General features: G+C 44.5%; 2 protein-coding genes across 8 annotated transcripts in view; both read right to left on the bottom strand.

The window, feature by feature from the left end:
* CILK1 (ciliogenesis associated kinase 1) overlaps positions 1-1,851 on the bottom strand; it is a 41,360-nt gene extending 39,509 nt beyond the window's left edge. Inside the window, exon 1 of the mRNA XM_066359190.1 lies at positions 1,606-1,851. Within this exon, the coding sequence (XP_066215287.1) occupies positions 1,606-1,706 (101 nt within the window). The 5' untranslated portion in view covers positions 1,707-1,851. The remainder of the gene's footprint in view (positions 1-1,605) is intronic.
* On the bottom strand, positions 1,736-20,339 carry LOC136387518 (uncharacterized). Of its 7 annotated transcripts, XM_066359196.1 has the most exons (4): positions 19,948-20,339; positions 19,272-19,765; positions 3,937-4,014; positions 1,736-1,878 (listed from the first exon to the last, which is right to left on the bottom strand). In XM_066359196.1, exons 3-4 carry the CDS (start codon positions 3,962-3,964, stop codon positions 1,736-1,738), a joined length of 171 nt encoding a protein of 56 aa, XP_066215293.1. In that variant the 5' UTR covers positions 3,965-4,014; positions 19,272-19,765; positions 19,948-20,339. The 7 variants fall into 7 exon arrangements, with proteins under 7 accessions (XP_066215293.1, XP_066215291.1, XP_066215295.1 ...); XM_066359194.1 differs by lacking the exon at positions 19,272-19,765; XM_066359198.1 differs by lacking the exons at positions 19,272-19,765; positions 19,948-20,339 and adding an exon at positions 19,821-19,875.
* Positions 20,340-20,354: the final 15 nt, after the last annotated feature.

The raw sequence follows: 20,354 nt of genomic DNA, 5'->3' as shown, positions 1-20,354 counted from the left end.
GAGAAGAAGGTGGATCAATTCAATGGTTTGCAGTTAGAACTGACAGGACCAGAGGACCAGTGCTGGGGCATATGAAGTGGAGTCAGGAAGATTTCCAGCTTTTGAGGGGACGCAGTCTCACTTATCAAGATAGGGAATACTGGAGAGTAAACGGATTGGGAGCAAAAGCAGAATATGTTGGATATATTTCAGTTTTAGATATGATGAATTTGAAGTGTCTACAGGACATCCAAATGCAGATGTTGAGAAAGTAATTGAATATAAATTGGTGTGGCAGACATACTCCAAAATGGCTTCCAAGCACGCCCCTTCTCCTGGTGTTCATAACCTGGTATTACTCATTCTCTTTTGAAGACTTGCTTCTAACCAATAGAATACAGCAATTTGAGAAGATGTCACTTCTATGATTAGTGTAAAAAAACAACAGATGTAATTTCCATCTTGGTAGAAGACTCTCACTGCCTTTTTGGCTCCCCTGTCCTGATGAAGTAAGTCGCCAGGTGGTGAGCTGCTCTTTGGTGAGACCCACACGGCGAGGGACTGAGGGCAGCCCCCAGCAAACCGCCAGCTGGGGACTGACGACCCAGGAGGTACACAATGCTGCCCACAGTCATGTGTGTGAACTTGGAATGAGACCCTTCCTTCCCCAACCAGCTTCAGATGGGACCCCAACCCTGGCCAACACCTTGATTGCAGCCTCACGAGAGACCCTAAAGCAGAGAACTCAGCTAGTCCGTGCCCAGAATCCCAACCCACTGAAACTGTGAGACGGTTGTTTTAAACCACTAAATCTTGGGGTCAACTATTCCACAGAAACAAATAACTAATACAATGAATCCAAACTCAGATTGCAAAGGGCAGTGGGGTCTGGAGAACAAGACAGTATAGTCCCCAGCCCACCCCATGTGTAAATGACCCAAGTTAAGTCACTTAATTTCTCGGAGTTTCAGTTTTTTGTCCTATGAAATAATATTTACTACCCTGCTCATTACTATGTCACAGGAGGAAAAAAACACTATGAAAAAGTATGCTATATACCAGGTGTCCCCAAACTTTTTACACAGGGGGCCAGTTCACTGTCCCTCAGACCATTGGAGGGCCGGACTATAAAAAAAACTATGAACAAATCCCTATGCACACTGCACATATCTTATTTTAAAGTAAAAAAAACAAAATGGGAACAAATATAATATTTAAAATAAATAACAAGTAAATTTAAATCAACAAACTGACCAGTATTTCAATGGGAACTATGCTCCTCTCACTGACCACCAATGAAAGAGGTGCCCCTTCCAGAAGTGCGCAGGGGCCGGATAAATGGCCTCAGGGGGCCGCATGTGGCCCGCGGGCCGTAGTTTGGGGACCCCTGCTATATACAAAGCAGAAGATCTGAAGTGGGAAGGTGATTAAGACCTCTAACGTGAGCATTCCAGAGTTGACAACCATCTAACCCACAGCAGTCAATGTCTAAGATTCTTCTCCAGGCTCCCCACGCACCCTCCACCGGACGGTTTTCAGAAGTGAGGAACGGAGAGGGCAGAGTTAAAACAGTGCTGACAATGTACCGTTGAGGATGAATTCATGCGACTGGAAGATACAACTTACTTTTTAATAGCAATCAGTTCCCCAGACTCAACGCTTCTCCCCAGCAGGACGGAACCGTAGGTCCCATCCCCAAGCTGCTTGATTGTTGTGTATCTATTCATGGTGCGCCCGCTCAGGCCGGACGCTCATCTCAGGGCCGAGGTGGTTCGCTCCTGCGGTGGCAGCAGGCCTCCCCGGAGTGTAACCAGATTTTCCTATGGCAGCAACAGCACAAGGTATTCAACAGCAGGTGACTATCTCCCAAATACATATTTTCAAAGACCAGTCTTCTTCCTGGAGAGAAAAATCAAGGAGAGGGATAAATGCTACTATATATTTTGAGTTTACCACTCCACCCGGCCCACCACCTGTTCTTATAAATAAAGTTTTATCGGAACACAGTCCTGCCCACTCACTTGCCTACTGTCTATGGCCGTTTTCACACTTTAACAGCAGAGCTGAGTAGCTGTGACAGAGGCTGAATGGACTACAAATCCAAAATTCTTTCTTTTCTGACCCTTTACAGAAAAAGGTTTGTCAACCTCTGGTCTAAATAATGCTTTTTTACAATTTTTATTTACAATTTAAAAAATAAAACTAAAGAAGCCCTGGCCGGTTGGCTCAGTGGTAGAGTGTCGGCCTGGCGTGCAAGGGGTCCCGGGTTCGATTCCCGGCCAGGGCACACAGGAGAAGCGCCCATTTGCTTCTCCACACCTCCCCCTCTCCTTCCTCTCTATCTCTCTCTTCCCCTCCCGCAGCCAAGGCTCCATTGGAGCAAAGATGGCCCGGGCACTGGGGATGGCTCCTTGGCCTCTGCCCCAGGCGCTAGAGTGGCTCTGGTCGCGGCAGAGCGACGCCCCAGAGGGGCAGAGCATCGCCCCCTAGTGGGCAGAGCGTCGCCCCTGGTAGGCGTGCCGGGTGGATCCCGGTCGGGCGCATGCGGGAGTCTGTCTGACTGTCTCTCCCCATTTCCAGCTTCGGAAAAATACAAAAAAACAACAACAAACAAACAAACAAAAAACTAAAGATACCATTCTTGGCAAGTGAGTTTTTCACTGACTCAGAAATGAATCAGCTGCAATTCAGTGCTTTTGTTAACTGTGGGCAAACACTGCCCAATAACTCAGTCAATGAACATTGCCAAGCTCATGCTAAATACATTGTGTTCTGTAATCCAGCTACGGTTAACCGTGTAAACATGCTAAAGTCAAGAAATGCTCAAATCAAAGTTCTCCTCATAAAGAACTTACGGGTGCTCCATAATCCATCTGTGGCTAGGCATCAAAAGTATTATTTTTACTACTCGACATTCAGAAGCTAAACAAAGTGCTAGCGATTTTAAAAGATTATATGTAGGCTATGCCCCTTTTAATGTCAGTTTTTCTTAATTAAAAAAGCTTTTTAAAGCTGTGTTTTTTAATAAGTCATTGATTTTTCATTTTTAAAAGTGAGAGTCACTTTGTCTATAATAAAGAAAATGTAGTGGTAAACTCATATGATGGCAATGCCCTTACATAAACATTAATAAAATGTAAATATTTAGATAAGAACAATAAAGACATTTTAAATATGTACATCATTAAACTAATCATCTGAAAAATGAAAAGATCAGAAAATAATAATTAGAAGTACATGAAATTCTGCATCCAAATCCAAATCTAGTCTATGCAGCTCTTTCTTCAAGAATTTTTTCTGATTAATAAATGTAGGAGGAAAGAAAAAAATAAGAAATTCACTCTTAGGTTTTGGCCAGTGGTTAAGTGAATAGAGCGTTGGCCCAGCATATGGAGTTCCTGGGTTCAATTCTTGGTCAGGGCACACAGAAGAAGCAACCATCTGCTTCCCTCCCTCTTCCCCTTCTCTCTCTCTTCCTTTCCCACAGCTAGTGGTTCAATTGGTTTAAGTGTAACCCCATGTGCTGAGGATAGCTCAATTAGTTCAAGTGCGGAAGCCTCAGGTGCTAAAAATAGCTTAGTACTTCAGCATCAGCCCCAGACGGGGTTGCTGGGTAGATCCCGGTTGGGATGCATGCAGGAGTCTGACTCACTACTCCTCTCCTCTCACCTAAAAATAAAATAAAATAAACAAAATAAAATAAATTCATTCTTAGGTAAACATCACAGTAAAACTTGTTATAGACAAGATTCTCTGTGGGATGCAAATATTAGTGGATAAAAAAATTTAGTGGATAAAGAGAAGCAGGATATCTGCATAGTTTCAAAGTATCTCCAAGATATTTATTAACTACAATAAAGATGATGGTAACTCTATAGGGAAAAATCCAGCAGAGACCTCCTTACTCAAGTGATCAAGTTCAACCTCACCATTAGTAAGACATGTGAAATCACCTACCCTGGACATGATGCTCTGAGAAGGGCATAACATCACAATGTCACAGCGGTATTCTTGTCAAAGATGCAGAACCTCCTTCTATCCATGAGAAAACATCAGACAAACCCAAAATAAGGGTTATTCTACAAAAGACTAACCAAAGGCAAGGACAGACTGAGGAAATGTTACAGACTGGAGGCACTTAAGGAGACATGACAACTAAATGCAATGTGAGATCCTGGATGGGGTCCTGGAACCAAAAAAGGACATTAGTGGAAAAGCTGGTGAAATCTAAATAAGGTCTGCAGTTTAGTTAATATCATTGTTCCAAAGCTAACTTTTTGATTTGATCATTGTTCTATGGTTAGAGATGTTACTATTAGGGGAACTGGGTGAAGAAGTTCTAGGAACTATCTGTCCTATTTTTGAAATTCTTCTAGAATTCTAAAATTAGTTCAAAATTTAAAATAAAATAAAAAATCCAGGCCCTGGCTGGTTCAGTCGGTTAAAAGCGTCATCTGGAAACAAGGTTGTGGGTTCCATCCCGGTCAGGGCACACACGGGAAGCAACCAATGAAAGCACAACTGAGTGGAACAATAAATAAATGAATGCTTCCCTTTCTCCCTCCCCTCTCTCCTTCCCTCTCTGTCTCTAAAAAACTAATGAATTAAGCCCTGACAGGATAGCTTGGTTGGCTGGAGTGTCATCCTGGAGCGCAGAGATTGGCAGTTCGATTCCCTGGTCAGGGCACATACAGGAGCAGCTCGATATTCCTGTCTCTCTCTTCCTGCCTCTCTCAGATCAATCAATCAATCAATCAAACAAACAAACAAACGAACAATCCAGCCTATGTTCTTGTGAAGGCTGTGTGTGACCTTGAGAAACCGTAAGAAATGTAAAGGTCACGCCTGATTTCACCATACTCTACCATTTAGTAGGAAGAGACCAATCCCCCCAGCCCAAACCCATTCCCCCTCCCTCCAGAACCATTCGAAGGCCCCTGGTTAGTCTACGGCCATACCACCCTGAACGCGCCCTATCTCGTCTGATCTCGGAAGCTAAGCAGGGTCGGGCCTGGTTAGTACTTGGATGGGAAGGCCCCTGGTTAGAGGGGCACTTTCCTGTCTTCTGACCCCCTCGGGATCAGATTCCCACAGTTTCCTTCAGCAGCTCTTTACAGAATACTCCATTGCTGATAAGTATTTACTAAGCGCCCCCTGTGTGACAGACCCCACCTTAAACTAACATCTGGGGATACAAAGACCCATCAAATCTGGTTCATTTTTTCAAAGCTCTTAGAGTCTCACAGCTGGGCATAATGCTGATTGGGGGTGAGGGGTACAGTAGTTATTCATAAATATGCACTAAGATATTTCACTGTACACCTCGGATACAGGATGTGGGAGAGAACAGGGAGAAAGCCCCCTGGCCCCCAGCTGGGCTCAGGAGGGCAGTAAGGAAAGTCCTCATAAGAGACTTGAGTATTGAAAGAAAAAGAAAAGTAGGTGCTGTGTAAGAGAAGGGGGGTCTAGCAGTCTAAGAAGCAGAGACTAAGGCCCAGGGGCTTGAAGCTGGGCCGGGAGGCAAGGTGAGGAGCTTGGAACTGGAAAGAGGTGACCCTAGAATTTTGAATGTGGAGGCCTCAGATGCCATTTTGAAAAACGCAGCCTTTGACTACATCGTGTACTAAGGGAGAGAAAAATACCTATAAGGGAGACATTACTGGGTCAGTGGAAACAACTGGAATACAGATGGTAGATTAGATAAAAGCATTAAAAGTGTCTGTATTAAATTTACTGAAGTGAAGGTCTGCCCCCTGTAGTTCTGTAAGAACATATTCTTTTCTTAAAGAATATAACCTGAAAAATTTATACGTACCATGATGTATGCAGTTTATTCTCAAGCAGGGAGAACAAAAATTGCATGTGTGTGTGTGTGTGAGAGAGAGAGAGAGAGAGAGAGAGAGAGAGAGAGAGAAGGAGAGTACACACAAGCACACAAATGGGGTAAAATGTTAACAATAGGTAAATTTGGGTAAAAGTATAAGGATATTCTTTATATTATTCTTATAACTTTCCTGGATGTTTGAAATTATTCTAGATTAAAAATTGAAAAATTTATCCTCAAAATGTAGAGAAATGGAATCTTTAAAAAACACACACATGTATCTTAACCATTTTATTTCTGCTTAAAATATACAACTGTAAATTTACTTAATAAAAACCTAGTCCTAAGTTGTTCTTAAGACAGGACACTATCCTACACTGTGGCTCGTCCGCTTCGTGACTGAAGCAGGTCCGTTCGGGATTCAAGCCGTGTCTCCGCCTAACACAGACAGCATCTGGGCCACAACATAAGCAACTGTGGGATCTGTGTTCGTTTTCCCTTCTTTTTCTTCTTTTTCCTTGATCTCCATCTGTTATTGCTAATCAATATGATTTCTGCATCCTTCATAATTTCATTTTCCAAGTAATTAAAATTTCCAAAGCATTGCTAGTATATGTCATCTTCTAAAAAAAAAAAATCACCGAAACCTTGATTTGTTAAAAAATAAACAGCTATGTAACTAATAAATTACATGCTTCATTTTAAAAAAATGTGGACTTTGACCTGGAAACAATGGCAATTCAATTAAGGTTTTTTAACTAGAGAATAACATGATAAGATTTGCATCTTGTAATATAATTAGTTAGAATATTTTTCTTAATGTCCAGTCAGAACTTGCCTATTGTAATTTAAGCTAATTTCTTTATGCTTATTTTTTTTGTGACTATAAAGAAAATATCTTACAAAAAATTTGTATGCACATGAAATTAGTGACCAGATGCGTGTCCCTCGGCCTTTTCTTGCTTTAACCACACAACCTTCCCTCACAGGACCCCCTTTCCACCCCTTTACTTATCTTCAGAATTCATCTCTGGAGCCTCATACATATCTCCATCTCCTTGGTGAACTGTGGTGACCAAAACTTAATAATGATCTACATTCCAGTAGCAGTGGGCTCTTCCCCACTTTATTTATTTTTTTGCAATGACATTATACTAATGAATCACCTCTATTAATTATTAATCATAGAAGCCTTTCTTTGATAATTAATGTCCCATTACCCCCCTCATCCACTTATATTGTATAATTGGGATAACACTCCCCCTCGCTGATCGCTGAGAAAACTATGCGTGAAAGTACTAAGAACTTTATTGAGATCGAGACAAAGCGGGTCATTCATTCAACACACAGTCATCCGAACACTTCTTTCTAGTCCTAGTTTTTCATATTATCATAGAACAAAATTCAATTACTCTGGCAAAATCTGACTTCCACCATAGTATGGTACTTGTTTTTTAACCATGTTATTTCAGGCAATCGAGTGTGACTGTACAATGGATCCGACTAGTGTCTCTTCAGACTGAAATGCGAAGCCTTATGCAAGGCCTTGGGGGCACATTATGGAGAAAACAAGGGTTCTTCCTTTAGATAACTCACAATTGACATGCATGTACGTGAACAATGCAGACAGCGCTATGCAAACATGGTAGAGAGAACCATCAAGTCTCAGGAGAACGGAGAGGTCTGACAACCCTTCGGAAAGCTGGGAGGACCGAGGTACTGAAGTATGAGCCAGGTTTCATTATACACAAAGGGGAAAGAAAGGACGTAGATGGAGGGACCCGTGTGCAAAGGGTGGGCGGGTCCAGGGCTTGGGACATTCCCAAGAGGGCAGAAAACCAGTGGTTCATTAGAATTACTCGGGGACCTTTAACAAATACTGAACTTTTAACTCACCTGTGTGTTAAGTCAGGGTGACCTAAATCTAATACAAAATAATATTGAATGTAAACTGTAATTAAAAAATAAAATGAATAAGAAAAGAGTTAGGTCAGGGTGGGAATGAGTCTCAGGAGTTTGAAAAGCTCTGCAGGTGATTCTCATGGGCACGGGCTGTGCAGCACAGGGTCCGGGCATCAAATCCACGGAGAACAGGGAGGAACGGACAGGAAACAGTCAGAACTGAGGGCGGGGCCCGGGCCACGGAGAACAGTGAGGAACGGACAGGAAACAGTCAGAACTGAGGGCGGGGCCCGGGCCACGGAGAACAGTGAGGAACGGACAGGAAACAGTCAGAACTGAGGGCGGGGCCCGGGCCACGGAGAACAGTGAGGAACGGACAGGAAACAGTCAGAACTGAGGGCGGGGCCCGGGCCACGGAGAACAGTGAGGAACGGACAGGAAACAGTCAGAACTGAGGGCGGGCCCGGGAATGACGGGGTATGTACATTTGTCATGCAGGAGCCTGGTCTTTAACATGCAGAGGCTAGCTCTCTGGGGGTTTTAGGCAGGGAAATGACATGAGAAAAATCCCTTTGAAGACCAAACAGAAGGTAGAATAGAGAGACTAGGTTAGGTGGATACTAAAATAGTCCAGGTGAAATATGTCCAAGACCTGAACAAAGGCATTGGGCTGGATGAATCTTAGAAATAGGAGACACATAGAGAATGTATGTGTAGGTATTATTTGGACCGTGTGCAGTGACAATGGGTTCTGTTTCCTAATGTGCTGAATTTGAGGTTTATATAAAAGTGCTCAGTGGAGATGCTCAGTAGGCAGCGGCTACAAGTGCTTTGAAGGTCATTCTACTTTGTTTCCAAACCTAGTGCAGCACTGGAGTTCTTACTAGGGCATAGCGTTCGGACAAGGCAAAGACATTAAACAACTCCGGGGTCGCCCATCACACAGAATACAACATGACTATGTCCACTGGACTGTCACAGCATGTTTGCCATGGCTCTAGAACAAGGGACATGACAGTCTCAACATATGCCTGAATCACTATTCAACTTTGGATGACAAACATCAAGAGAGATATTAAAGAACATAATGAGGGATCTAAATGCTCAGGAAGAATAGCTGAAGAAACACAGGATGCAAGAAGTAAAGGAGACTGAGGAAGCCATGGTAATTGTTTCAAGTGTATCGAATTGTTTCAAAGTGGTACGGAAGAGAAGGATGAATGATACTATGTGGTGATCCAGAGAACAGAACCGTGACCACTGTCTTGAGTTTTCTATTCTCTACTCCAGTGAATTATTTCCTATCTTTAAAAATGATGTGGGTGGTGCAGTGGATAGTGTCGGCCCTGGGCACTGAGAACCTAGGTTCAAACCCTGAGGTTGGCAGCTTGAGTGTGGGTTCATTTGGCTTGAGTGCAAGCTTGGCAGCTTGAGCACAGGGTCTCTGGCTTGAGCATGGGATCATAGACATGACTTCATGGTCGCTGGCTCAGCTGGAGCCCCCCAGTCAGGGAACATATGAGAAAGCAATCAATGAACAACTGAGGTGCCACAACAAAGAAGTGATGCTTCTCATCTCTCTCCCTTACTGTCTGTCTCTCTTTCAGTCTTGCTTAAAAACAAAACAAAACCAAGGTGTGGTATTATTCAAATTAGCATTCGACAAGAAGTATCATCCCACTCACAGTCACTTCTGAGCCTATCTCAGCAGGAAGTGGTTAAACACATCTGAGATCAGTGTTGTTCAGTTGTTCATCATTTCTGTGGTGGCCTCAATATGATGACTCATGTCATGATCTGATAGTGAAGAATAAACACTTACTGCTGCTTCGGGTGGACGTCCAGTGTGATGGACAATGCCCTGGAGAAAAGAAGGAGACTGGGAGAGGCCGCTGCTGGTCTACCCAACAGCAATGCACCTCCTCTTGCTCAGTTTATAGAACCCTGATTTTATTCAGGATTCAATCTAACGAGGGATGGCAGCCACCTACTACGGCCCCGGGGCATGAACTCTGATCAGTCTAAGCCATGCAAAGCAATTCCACTTCTACTAAAAATTGTTTAGGAGAAAGGCCGTGGCTCTGACTTATGAGCTGGAAAGGAAAGTGAGCTGATGAGGGAAGAAAAAGGCTTTGGAGAAGCATCTACTCCCTGAAAGACAGCTGACAAAGAGGTTGCTCTGTGATTCTGTCTAAAACTTGATTGTACAAAACTGTGACATTTAGGGCTCAGGCATTTAGGGCTCAGGCAGCCTTCTGGTGACTATAAGAAGGGAAACATAAAGATGAAAATCTTTTCTGCCAAGGATAGACAAAAGCAAGGAAGAGAAAGAGAAAGATGGGTTGAGGGAGAAGAAGGGAGATGCTGAGTGGTTGGTGGTATCACTGGGCTGCTGCATGATCCCTGAGAATATCTGCTCTATATTTCTTGTTATACGACCTAATTAAAGGTCTTTGTGGCTGAAGCTGCTGTTAGATATCCTATTGAGTATAGCTAAAAGCATTATTGATACAGTGGACTTAGGCTAACTTTACCTAAGAGACAAAATTCTATAGGGGAGGTGATAGAGATAGATCAATTAATCCATAGATCAATTACCTGTAGATTGTATGGTTTTGAAAGGTGAAAGACAGCTGAAGACAAATGAGAAGTTACCCTCTATTAGCTTAAGTATGAATTTTTCAGCCACCATTATCTGCTTCTACATTGTTAAAACATATGACTACAAATCTATTGTGGTGCAAAAGGAAAAGTGTTGAACATGGCGCTAGGTACCACTCACGGTTGCCTGGACAACTAGCCAGCCAGAAAGGGAGCTCTTTTCCCTCGAGTTTATCAAATCCCAGGTTCTCTGGGGTCTTGAAGTTCCCCACAAGCTAGGTGGATGGCTAGTTACCAAGCAACTACTATCTATAGCTGACACCTAAACTCAGAGCTCTTCTATAGCAGAGCAAGTGAGCCCTTGCTCAAGCCAGCAATCACGGGGTCATGTCTATGATCCCATGCTCAACCCAGCTACCCTGCACCCAAGCTGATGAGCCGGGGCTCAAGCCGGATGAGCCGGTGCTCAAGCTGGCGACCTCAGGGTTTTGAACCTGGGTCTTCTGCATCCCAGTCCAACGATCTATCCCTGTGATGGTGAACCTTTTTATAAAAACCACCCACTTTTGCTGTGCTGGTCAACCTGGCCCCTCCTGTCCACTAGTGGGCAGTCCAGCTTTCATGGTGCCCCCCCCCCAGCGGAGCAACCAAATGGTACCGTGGTTGGCCCATCATGAAAGTTGGAATGCCCACTAGTGGGCGGGAGGAACCAGGTTGACCAGCACTGCAGAAGTGGGCAGTTTTTATAAAAAGGTTCGCCATCACAGCTCTATCCACTGTGCCACCACCTGGTCAGGCAATATTGTTCTTTATTTAAAAGAGAAGAGCAATTCCTCACTGTTTCTCAGCACATACCTAGCCTCCTTGAGTCTTTCACATTTCCTCCTCTGCCACCCGCAGTATTGGAATTCACAGCTCCTGGAATCGTCAGTCAACGCTGCCTGAGGAGTGAGTGGAATGCAGTAGCCTATCCATGAACTTGGGAATTAAGTTAACATGTTCAGGGGCAGCTCTCTGACTCCAAGAATTAACACGGATAAATCACACACTATACCTAATCCACGTGTACTGTCTTAATACACCAAATAAACCAAAAAGTTACTAGTAGTCATTTTAGTACTTACTATGTGTACCATACTATTACAGGGCTTTGCATATATTAATTCATTTAATCCTTACTACTGTACCATTTAGGTACTAGTATTATTACCAAGCCTATTTACAGATAAGGAAACTGGGACACATATTACTAGTTCAAGGTTATACAACTAATAAATGGTGGGACTGAGATAGGAACCCAGGCTGATTACACCAAACTCCAGGGAAAGGTGGCTAAAGATCCAAAGATCAGGAAAACTTTTGAGGATCTGAGAATAAGAGGAATTAGAGGAAGTGCTTTGCAGCTCGAAGTCCAAATATGGAAACCAGTGATGTGGCCATGCTCTCGTTGGCCTCATTCTGCAAACACACATCGGTGAACCCAGTGGGGACTTCGCCAGCAGCGGAGGCCACGTGAATGCAGACAAAGGGGGGCCGGGCCCCAGTTCCCAGTCGGCACAGACCCCCTCTGACTCGGAGTTCTCTTGGTCCTCAGGTTTTCTCTCTGTGAAATTAGGGCACTGACTTGATACAGGTATGTAGCTTCTTGCTCAAATGCTTGGTGATTCTGTGACTTTGTCAGGAATCAAGGAGCATTTGTCTGAGAAAAAGAAATGGATTGCTGTTCCCACTTTTCCTGTAACATGTACAAAAGCCAGCAAGGAGAAGATTGTGCCCCAGAGGGACCCAGTATGCTACATGACCTTTGTCATTCAGAGAAAGACAAGTAGCCCCTGTCTCAGCTGGGCCCCAAAGTTCAGAATCTACAACAATCACCTCTTCAAAGCCTTCTGCCTCAACTTACACAGACACAGCTCATGGCTTTCTAAGTGCCCTGTCCCCATCTCAAAGTCCCCACACCTCTCCAAAGGTCAGTGACAGGAACGCCTGCCCTCTGCCCGGCCACCTGCCACGCCTCTTTGAGGACTGCTGGAATGGTCAAAATTTGAATTTTAGTCTTTTCTGTTTATTTTCTGTACCACCTTCAATACGTATCTCAAAAACTGTCAGTGCTTCTATTTCATGTGCAAAGTGATGATAATCAAATTGTTTGACCTGACCACAAATGTTCAGAAGTTCTGAAATGGAAGAATAATAAACACTATAGAAAAGCTAAGACAGGGAGACTGGGAGGCCACCGCAATGCTGGACTTACTGAGTCCCAGAGAATCACAGAAAGGCCTCCTCAATGAGGTCAGATCAGATCTTTCACCTTGGGTACGACTATACTCAACAAACAAAGAAATACTACTTTATTTCACTTTCAAAGAGTTCCAGCCAATCTTCAGAATAAGTGGATGGTTTTCCTGGTCCCAATTCCCTCCCCTCAGCTGCAGTCCTCAGTGGAGGCGGAGAACATCTGCTTGGGTCCGGCCGCTAGAACAGGATGCCCTGCTCACTCACAGCCTGGACACTGGAGACTGGGCACAGGGATAGTGGTAGTCATTCTACCTGATAGTCACTGAATAATGCCACAGTTAGGCCCTGGATGGTTAGCTCTGTGGGTTCTAGTGCTGGTCAACCTGGTCCCTACCGCCCACTAGTGGGCATTCCAGCTTTCATGCTGGGCGGTAGCGGAGCAACCAAAGTATAAATAAAAAGATAGATTTAACTATAGTAAGTTGTTTTATAAAGATTTATTCTACTAAACAGCGAAAATCTGACATAAAGTACTTGGTAAGTAATTATTATTATGATATATGCTTTAACTTGCTGTAACTCTGCTTTATAAATTTTATAAAGTAAAGTTACTTCCCTACTTTCTAAATCACCATTACTGTGGAATCGGTGGGTGTTAGAAAATTTTACTACTAACAGAGATACAGAAGTGGGCGGTAGGTATAAAAAGGTTGACTAACCCTGGGTTAGACAGTCATCGGAAACACCAAGCTTGTGAGTTTGATCCCCGGTTAGGGCACATGTGGGAAGTAACTAACGAACAACGCGCAACTAAATGGAAAAACAAATGAATGCTTTTCCTTCCCTCCCTCCCTCCCTCTCTTCCTAAAATCAATCGCTAAAGAAGTTAAACTACAAAAAGTAAAGTAAAATAAAATAAATGCCACAATTACTCATTTGTTAAGATGGGAGATGGAAACTTGCGTGCAAACGCACACTTTTGAGAGCCAGGGCTTGCGGGCGGCTGGCCCCATCCGGGCCCTTCCAAGGAGGCTTTCTCCCGGGGCCTGACTGAGTCACACTGGAGAGACCCCACCACTTCCATCTGTGCCCACAGGTAAAGCGGATTACCTGCAGAACCATTCGGGGGCTCTCCTCATGGCACTCCTAAGTTCCATCCGACCTGAACCGCACGCAGTTACTGCACGTGGTGTGGCAGGCCCTCCTGTGTCACAACTTTACTGGGCTTAATACTGTCCATTTCTTTTTAAAAGGTATGAGAAATAGGACAGGTGTTCAGATTTTTCACTCTGGGAGCCCTATTCTTCTGCCTATGTACGTATACATTTTAGCAGAAATATTCTTTAAGTATTTCGCCTCTTGGACAAGTGCTTTCTTCTATGTTGGGGACAGCAGGCACCAGGCCCAAAGAACCTTCTTTATGTGGAACATGCTCTCCTTTGCCCTTGACCAGACAGTGCACTAAAGGTGCTTTCAGCTACAGCACCCAGCGGTGAGATGGGAGATCAGCACTCCGGTGTGCCTTCGCCTCCCTCTCCATCAACCCCAGCTTCCGGGAGAAAAACTCCCCAGGTACCAGGGTCCTTCATCCCCTGAGAAGGGTCCACAACCTCCCATCGTTTCTCCTGAAATATATACAAAAGCGTGCTTGCGCCCCGAGCCTTAAAAAATGAGTCTTCAATGACTTACAGATTATTTCTAAATTGGCACCCACCATTCTATGAGGCGTCTGTGAACTGTGAAGAGCTGAAAGGGAGCAAAATTGTAAGGAGCCAGAAGAAGACTGCCTTCCCCGGACTCAGACTCGTGTGTGACTGCGGAGGAGCCGAGAGGATGGTCCCGCGCTCAATGAAGGCTGTCGCGCACAGCGGCCGCCCCGGTCCCAGCAGTTTGCCTGACGGCCACCCCCTGTTGTAAGGCTGGGCAAGGCAGGGTGAGGTAAAGACAGGAGTAAATGAGAACATATCTACAGGGTGGGGCAGAAGGAGGTTTACAGCTGTGTGTATGGGAAGCAATACAATGATTAATAAATGATAATACAGGAACAAACCCTGTGTTTCATGGACTGACCACTGCAAGATTACTTCTGCCCCACCCCGTATTCAAGCGCTATGCAACTATTACAGCACATTTCATTCAGGAGCTGATCTCACTTGACTGTAAGATGATTCAGTATCATGTATAACAACAAACAAATCAATGAAATGTATCAAGGAAATAAAGGCTTAATGTAAAATTAATGTAGAGCAGGGGTCAGCAAACATTTTCTGTGAAGGACCAGTAAATATATCTTGTCATGATTACTCAGCTCCGCCACTGTAACACAAAAGCAGTCCTAGACAATACAGAAATAAATGGGCATGGCTGTGTTCCAGGACACCTGCTCTACAAAAACAGGCAGCAGGCAGGCTACGCCCGCGGGGCACAGTCTGTGCACCCCTGAAACAGGCAAACCTGCAGATAAGCGGAAACACTTCAGCCCTCTTTGTATAATCCTCACCGACCCAGAGGTTACAGAGTTACGTGTGTGAACAGTGTTTATCCCTAGAATATAAGCAGTTTGAGGGCAGCAATTTTATATTCACAACTGTATTCCCAGCACCTAGACAAAGACCGGGCATACAGTTGGCACAAGCAAGGGTTCACAATAAAGATTTGTTGAATGAATAAACTAATGAGTGAGTAACTTACGGGTTTGTCAATGGTCATTTTGCCCATAGGTGATTGTCCTGTATCACCAACTCCATTCCTACTGCCATCCCACCCGCCTCACAGCCTTCTTTGCAAAACTGGGCGACTATATGAGAACTAGGGCAGAAAAATTATAAACGCTTCCAAAATGTTTACCCTCATTTAAGAAAACACGCTTTTTAACAGCTAAGATAACATGTAAGCATGTATATCTTTTTTTCTCACCCTCTTTTGTCTGAGTTAAGTCAATCTTTAATAAACTCACTTTCAAAGACGGTATCCAAGACTACAAAACCATTCATTTATGTCTTTGGAAAGCTACACATTCATGAAGATAGTAACTTTCATGGTAGTGTCAAATACGAACTTTGACATTGTATCTTTTCGGTTTCTGAGCCATTATCTTTTATAGTGAGCACGAGGGCAGTCACATGTTATCTAAACTTTATCGCAGACCACACCACACCCCTAGAAAGGCAGAAAATGACTCGCATAGCTCTTCTCACAAAACTGTGGCTCTCAAGTTCTCGGCCGTCACTATACATTTATCAGGTAGCTACTAAGAGCCCCTAGTGTGGCAGAAAAGGCACCAAATGAAATGTGAGGCACTACTATGGCCGTTCCATTTAAAAAAACCGAGTCAGCATGAGAAATTTTAAGTCTAGGAAAAGTTTAAAGTAAGATAATATAGAACCTAATGCTAATTAGTGCAGCTTGAAAGCTGAGTTCATATGGACCTAAGCTCAACGTGGACACAGAGTAATATCGAGGAAACTTCAGACTAGAGGATTGAATTTTTTTTTCTGGTAAGGGAACTTAAAGATCACTGGACACCTTCACTTTATAGATGTGTTCCTGAAACCCAACTAATAGGAACAGAATCTTTGTTATCTTCAGAGTAACATATTTTTTAATGTCTGAATATAAGAAATGTTTCAATAGTCTATAAAGATGTATCAAATGCTCCCCACTACTCCTTTTGTAAAAAGTATATAAATGTCTTGCTAATTCTGAACCACGTATAAAAAAAGGTGGCAGATCTCCAAAGATGTGCTTTCTTCAAACTCTGAGACAACTTCACAAGTCAACTCGCACAGGATTTGATCCCAGCTGCACCCTTGAGTCTGACCACAAACACTCCTTCTATAAAGGTTTCGACTTTCAAAGCACAGTGCATCAGGCATTTATTCAATGAGCAAGGATGCTTCCATGTCCTTGGAAGGAAATCAGAAATGGAAGCTTTTCTCCTGGATTGAGCGTCTTTCTAGGATCTGCAGAGTAGCGATATTTTCCCGCCATCGGAAAGCACCTCAGTAGGCACAGTGAGTGGCAATGCCCATATCAACCTTCACACCATCTTGGGAGGAACTCACGCTGCTTCTTTAACTTCCTCTTTGGCTGCAACTAAAGACATCTGTTTTCTTCCTTTCACAACCCTTTCTTAGTATTTCAATGTAATGTGATCCAGAAAATTATTTGCTCCACTAAATTATTTTTATCAGGTAATTTCCTAGAACACGTGTGTTTTGATAAGGAAGTTAAAACTGTGTTTCAAAGGTAAACACAACCACAACCCAGGACATGGTTATACTATCACCCCCACCAATGTGTGTGTCAGTTACTCAGAGCACACCTCTGTTTGCACATGCCTTCCGCCGAGCAGGTCAACCCCAAACCCCAAGGTCCACAGATAGACGATTTATGACACTCTAGTCAGAAAGCCCTTCTCAGAACGTCACTTGTCAAACTGCTGCCGAGAGAAGTGACAATTAAGTGAGACACTATTCACAGACTGACAGCTCAACATATACAGAAAGTTCACTGCACCCAAAATTCTGCCAACAAAGCAGGAGACAAGTGGTCCTGCCACAAACACACACACTCACACACCCCACAAGCAGAAAAAGAGAAGAGTGAGTGACGTAAAGCTCCAACTCAGCAAGATCCTGCAAAATGAAACGGAGGAGTTTGCCTCAAAAGAAGAATTAAAAAAAAAAAAAAAAAATTAAAAGGCAATAGTGTTCCTGGCAAGATTCAGATGGAAAAACAGCATCAGATCCCAGAAGCCGAGTTCTGGCCAGGAATAACCTAAGCGCCAGCCATTTTAAGTAAGGGCAGGATAACACGCACTAAGCTTCACTGCAGGGCGGCTACCCGTGCGCTGGGCCTCCAGGCGGAGCCATGACTTGTGGGCTACTACAAGTCAATCAACAAACACCAACCAAATATTTGCAACACGTTCAGGCCTCTGCGAGTCAATGTCGGGGGATAAGTAGATTTTTGTCGGGCGTACACCACGTCCTGTTTAGGCACCCAATAATCTTCACGACACAGTCAGTCAGGGTAAGCATTTCCCCTAATTTACACGCGAGAGGACTAATGCTGGGCGCATCCCACAAGGCCACGTGAGTAATAAGTGAAGTCAGGCCCTGACCTCAATTCGGCCTGACTCCAAAGCCCACAATGCCACATTACCATGCATAAAAGATGGCTCCTGTCCTAAAGAGGCTTAAAATAGCCTAAACCAATTAGAGATCGATACAGCCAGCATAAGGAAGGGCTAACAAACAAGTATCTTAAGACGTAAAGGAGGAGAGAAATGAGTAGAGAAGACATTCTGAAAAAAAAAAGGACTTAGGCTCCTTCTCAGAGGACGGGTAAGATTTGCACAGGAGAGTGGAAAGAAGGGAGGGAGTTTCTAGAGAGAGCCTGGCCCGTTAGCAGGAGAGCAAGAAAACCAAACCCCACAGAGCACAAAGATGCATGCTCAACTGCAAACAAGATTTAAACAGGATGGGGGAGACCTGGTTGTGAAAGGCCTTGCAAAGTCAGATAAATTATTTTAGAGAATGGAGAGGAAATGCCGGTGGCAAGGCAAGAGAGGCATGAGGAAGTGATAGTTTAAAAGTTTAAAAAGAGTGGACAGACAGGCTATGCTGAAGACTTCAGAAAGGGGAGTGGCTCATTCATTCGTTCATTCATTCAGCAAACATTTCCTGAGGACTTACTAAGAGCCAGGCTTGGTAAACTAGCCAAGAGGCTGCTCCCGTCTGCAGGGGAGGAAGGTTGAGGATCTGGATTAAAATACAGAGGGAGGGATCTATAGACATCACGTTTCAAAGGTCTTGATGACTCATTGATATAAAAGGAGGAAGGAAATGAAGGAAAAGATAATTAAAGATAATTCTAAAGGTTCAATATTAATATGATTTCCACCTTTACTCAGAACCTCAAAAAGCAATGAGAATAAAACAAAAAATGGACTTTGATAATGCTGAACAGTCAACAAATAATCCCCCCCCCCCAAAGGCCTGTTCTTTATTCTGGTAATCATTTACATCTAGTCTATAGGTAGGAAACTTCACTGAGGAAAACCATTTCTTTGTGACTAATTGCTGAGCTCTCTGGGCAAGGACGACAGACCTCTGTTTACTCAGACAGGCTCTATGAATACCTTCCAACACATCCCTCCATCATCTAAAACTAAACCAGTCTCATTTAGAAATGTAACTGCCCACTCCTGCTCAACCACCAGTTTTGACTTCAGAGCAGGGGAACAAAACAAAGTGGAGAAGGAGGGAAATAAAAAGTGGGCAGGGTCGCCGTGGAGGGCTGGACCTTAGGGAGAAGGCAGTGGTACAAGATTTTACATTAAAAATCCCAGCACATCTCTCACTGCTACACCCACTTCTCGTGTTTTACAAGTACTGGTCCTCAAACAGAGAGGAAGGCCTTGAAGACTCTGTACCAAATCGTAGCGCTTTGTTCAGAAACTCTTTTAAATGTGCATATTTATGCATACATTAACTCCTAGCACAGTCAGCATACGGTTGAGACACAAAATCTTCATTATTTATATGTTGAGTATACAAATTTAAAGCTCGTTTTAATTTTATATCTGGCAATAGTACAATTCACTCTTGGGACACATCCCAAAAGCCCACTCATTGGAAAAATGTGATAAAACTGTAGCTATTAAACTTCTATTGCTATAAAGAGTGCTCCAGGACAAGATAAAAAACACAAGTGCCAATACCTTAGAGAAATCTAGCCCTGCATGCAAAATTCAAGGTGGGATTCTCAGCACAGCTGAGCTGCAGCAAAAGCAGATCTTGATTTAGTTGTAAGTGAAATGAATACTCTTCTACAGAATAATGCCTTTAACTACTTTCAGATTTAAAAGTGAAAAGCCCTCAACGTTAGCGTCCAAGTCGAACTTCGAAGGTGTGTTACAAAAGAAACTCTTGATCTGGGAAATCTTTCGACGTCCCTCTCATCACGTGCACTCACATTAGTAAGAAAGAAATCAGAGCAGAAAGAAACCCAGTGAAAAATGGTTGCACATCAATGTGTGAGGATTCTTGCTCAGATCCCTTGCGGGACAGCCAAAGGCCTAGTCCAGAAAATTCCTAGAGCAAGTCCTCCGCATCCTCCTAAAGGGGCTTCCAAGCAGGCCTGAATCTTTCCCCTCTGTAACACTCAACACCCATCAACACCCTCCAGACTCCGAGGAAACGGGAGTTTTCATGCCTAGAGGGAGAGAGAGACCCACACGACCGCGAAGAGAAACTACAGCCCCATTCACCTCTCCCTCCCGCTCGGATCACTCCCGGGGCGACGGGACCGGGGGTCCTTCCGCAGCTCCAGTCCAATATCACCCCCCGGCTGACAGGTCGCCCAGCAGGAGCCCCGAAATCCCTGACCCCACTTACTGGCGCGGCGAACACAGGCGGGGGCCCGCCCCTGCGGTGAGCGCGGCTCCTCGGCGAGCGGGGGCGCAGCAAGCCCGCCCGGGCCCGGGCGACGCGGGCGATCGCCGTTAGGACAGGCCGCGGCGCCCGTGCAGGGACGCCCGGGAGGTCCGGCGAGTCGCACGGGCCGCGCGGCGCCTGGTGGAGCAGCAGGAACCCGGCCGCTCTCCAGGTTCCAGCAGGAAAACAAACAAAAGGCAGGGAGGCTTCTAGTGGGGACGACCGGCCGCTTTCCCTGTGAAAAGTTACCCTGCAGCTCCCCCTCGCTGGCCCTGCGCGTCCCTGCACCGCGAGCCGGCCGCCCGGGAGCGCCGAGCCGCTGGGCTCCAGTCTCGGCTGGAGGCCCGTCGGAACCTGGGATCCCGGCG

This window comes from Saccopteryx leptura, chromosome 1 (assembly GCF_036850995.1).
Source record: "Saccopteryx leptura isolate mSacLep1 chromosome 1, mSacLep1_pri_phased_curated, whole genome shotgun sequence".
Lineage (NCBI taxonomy): Eukaryota > Metazoa > Chordata > Mammalia > Chiroptera > Emballonuridae > Saccopteryx > Saccopteryx leptura.
This window is presented reverse-complemented; position numbering and strand designations above follow the sequence as displayed.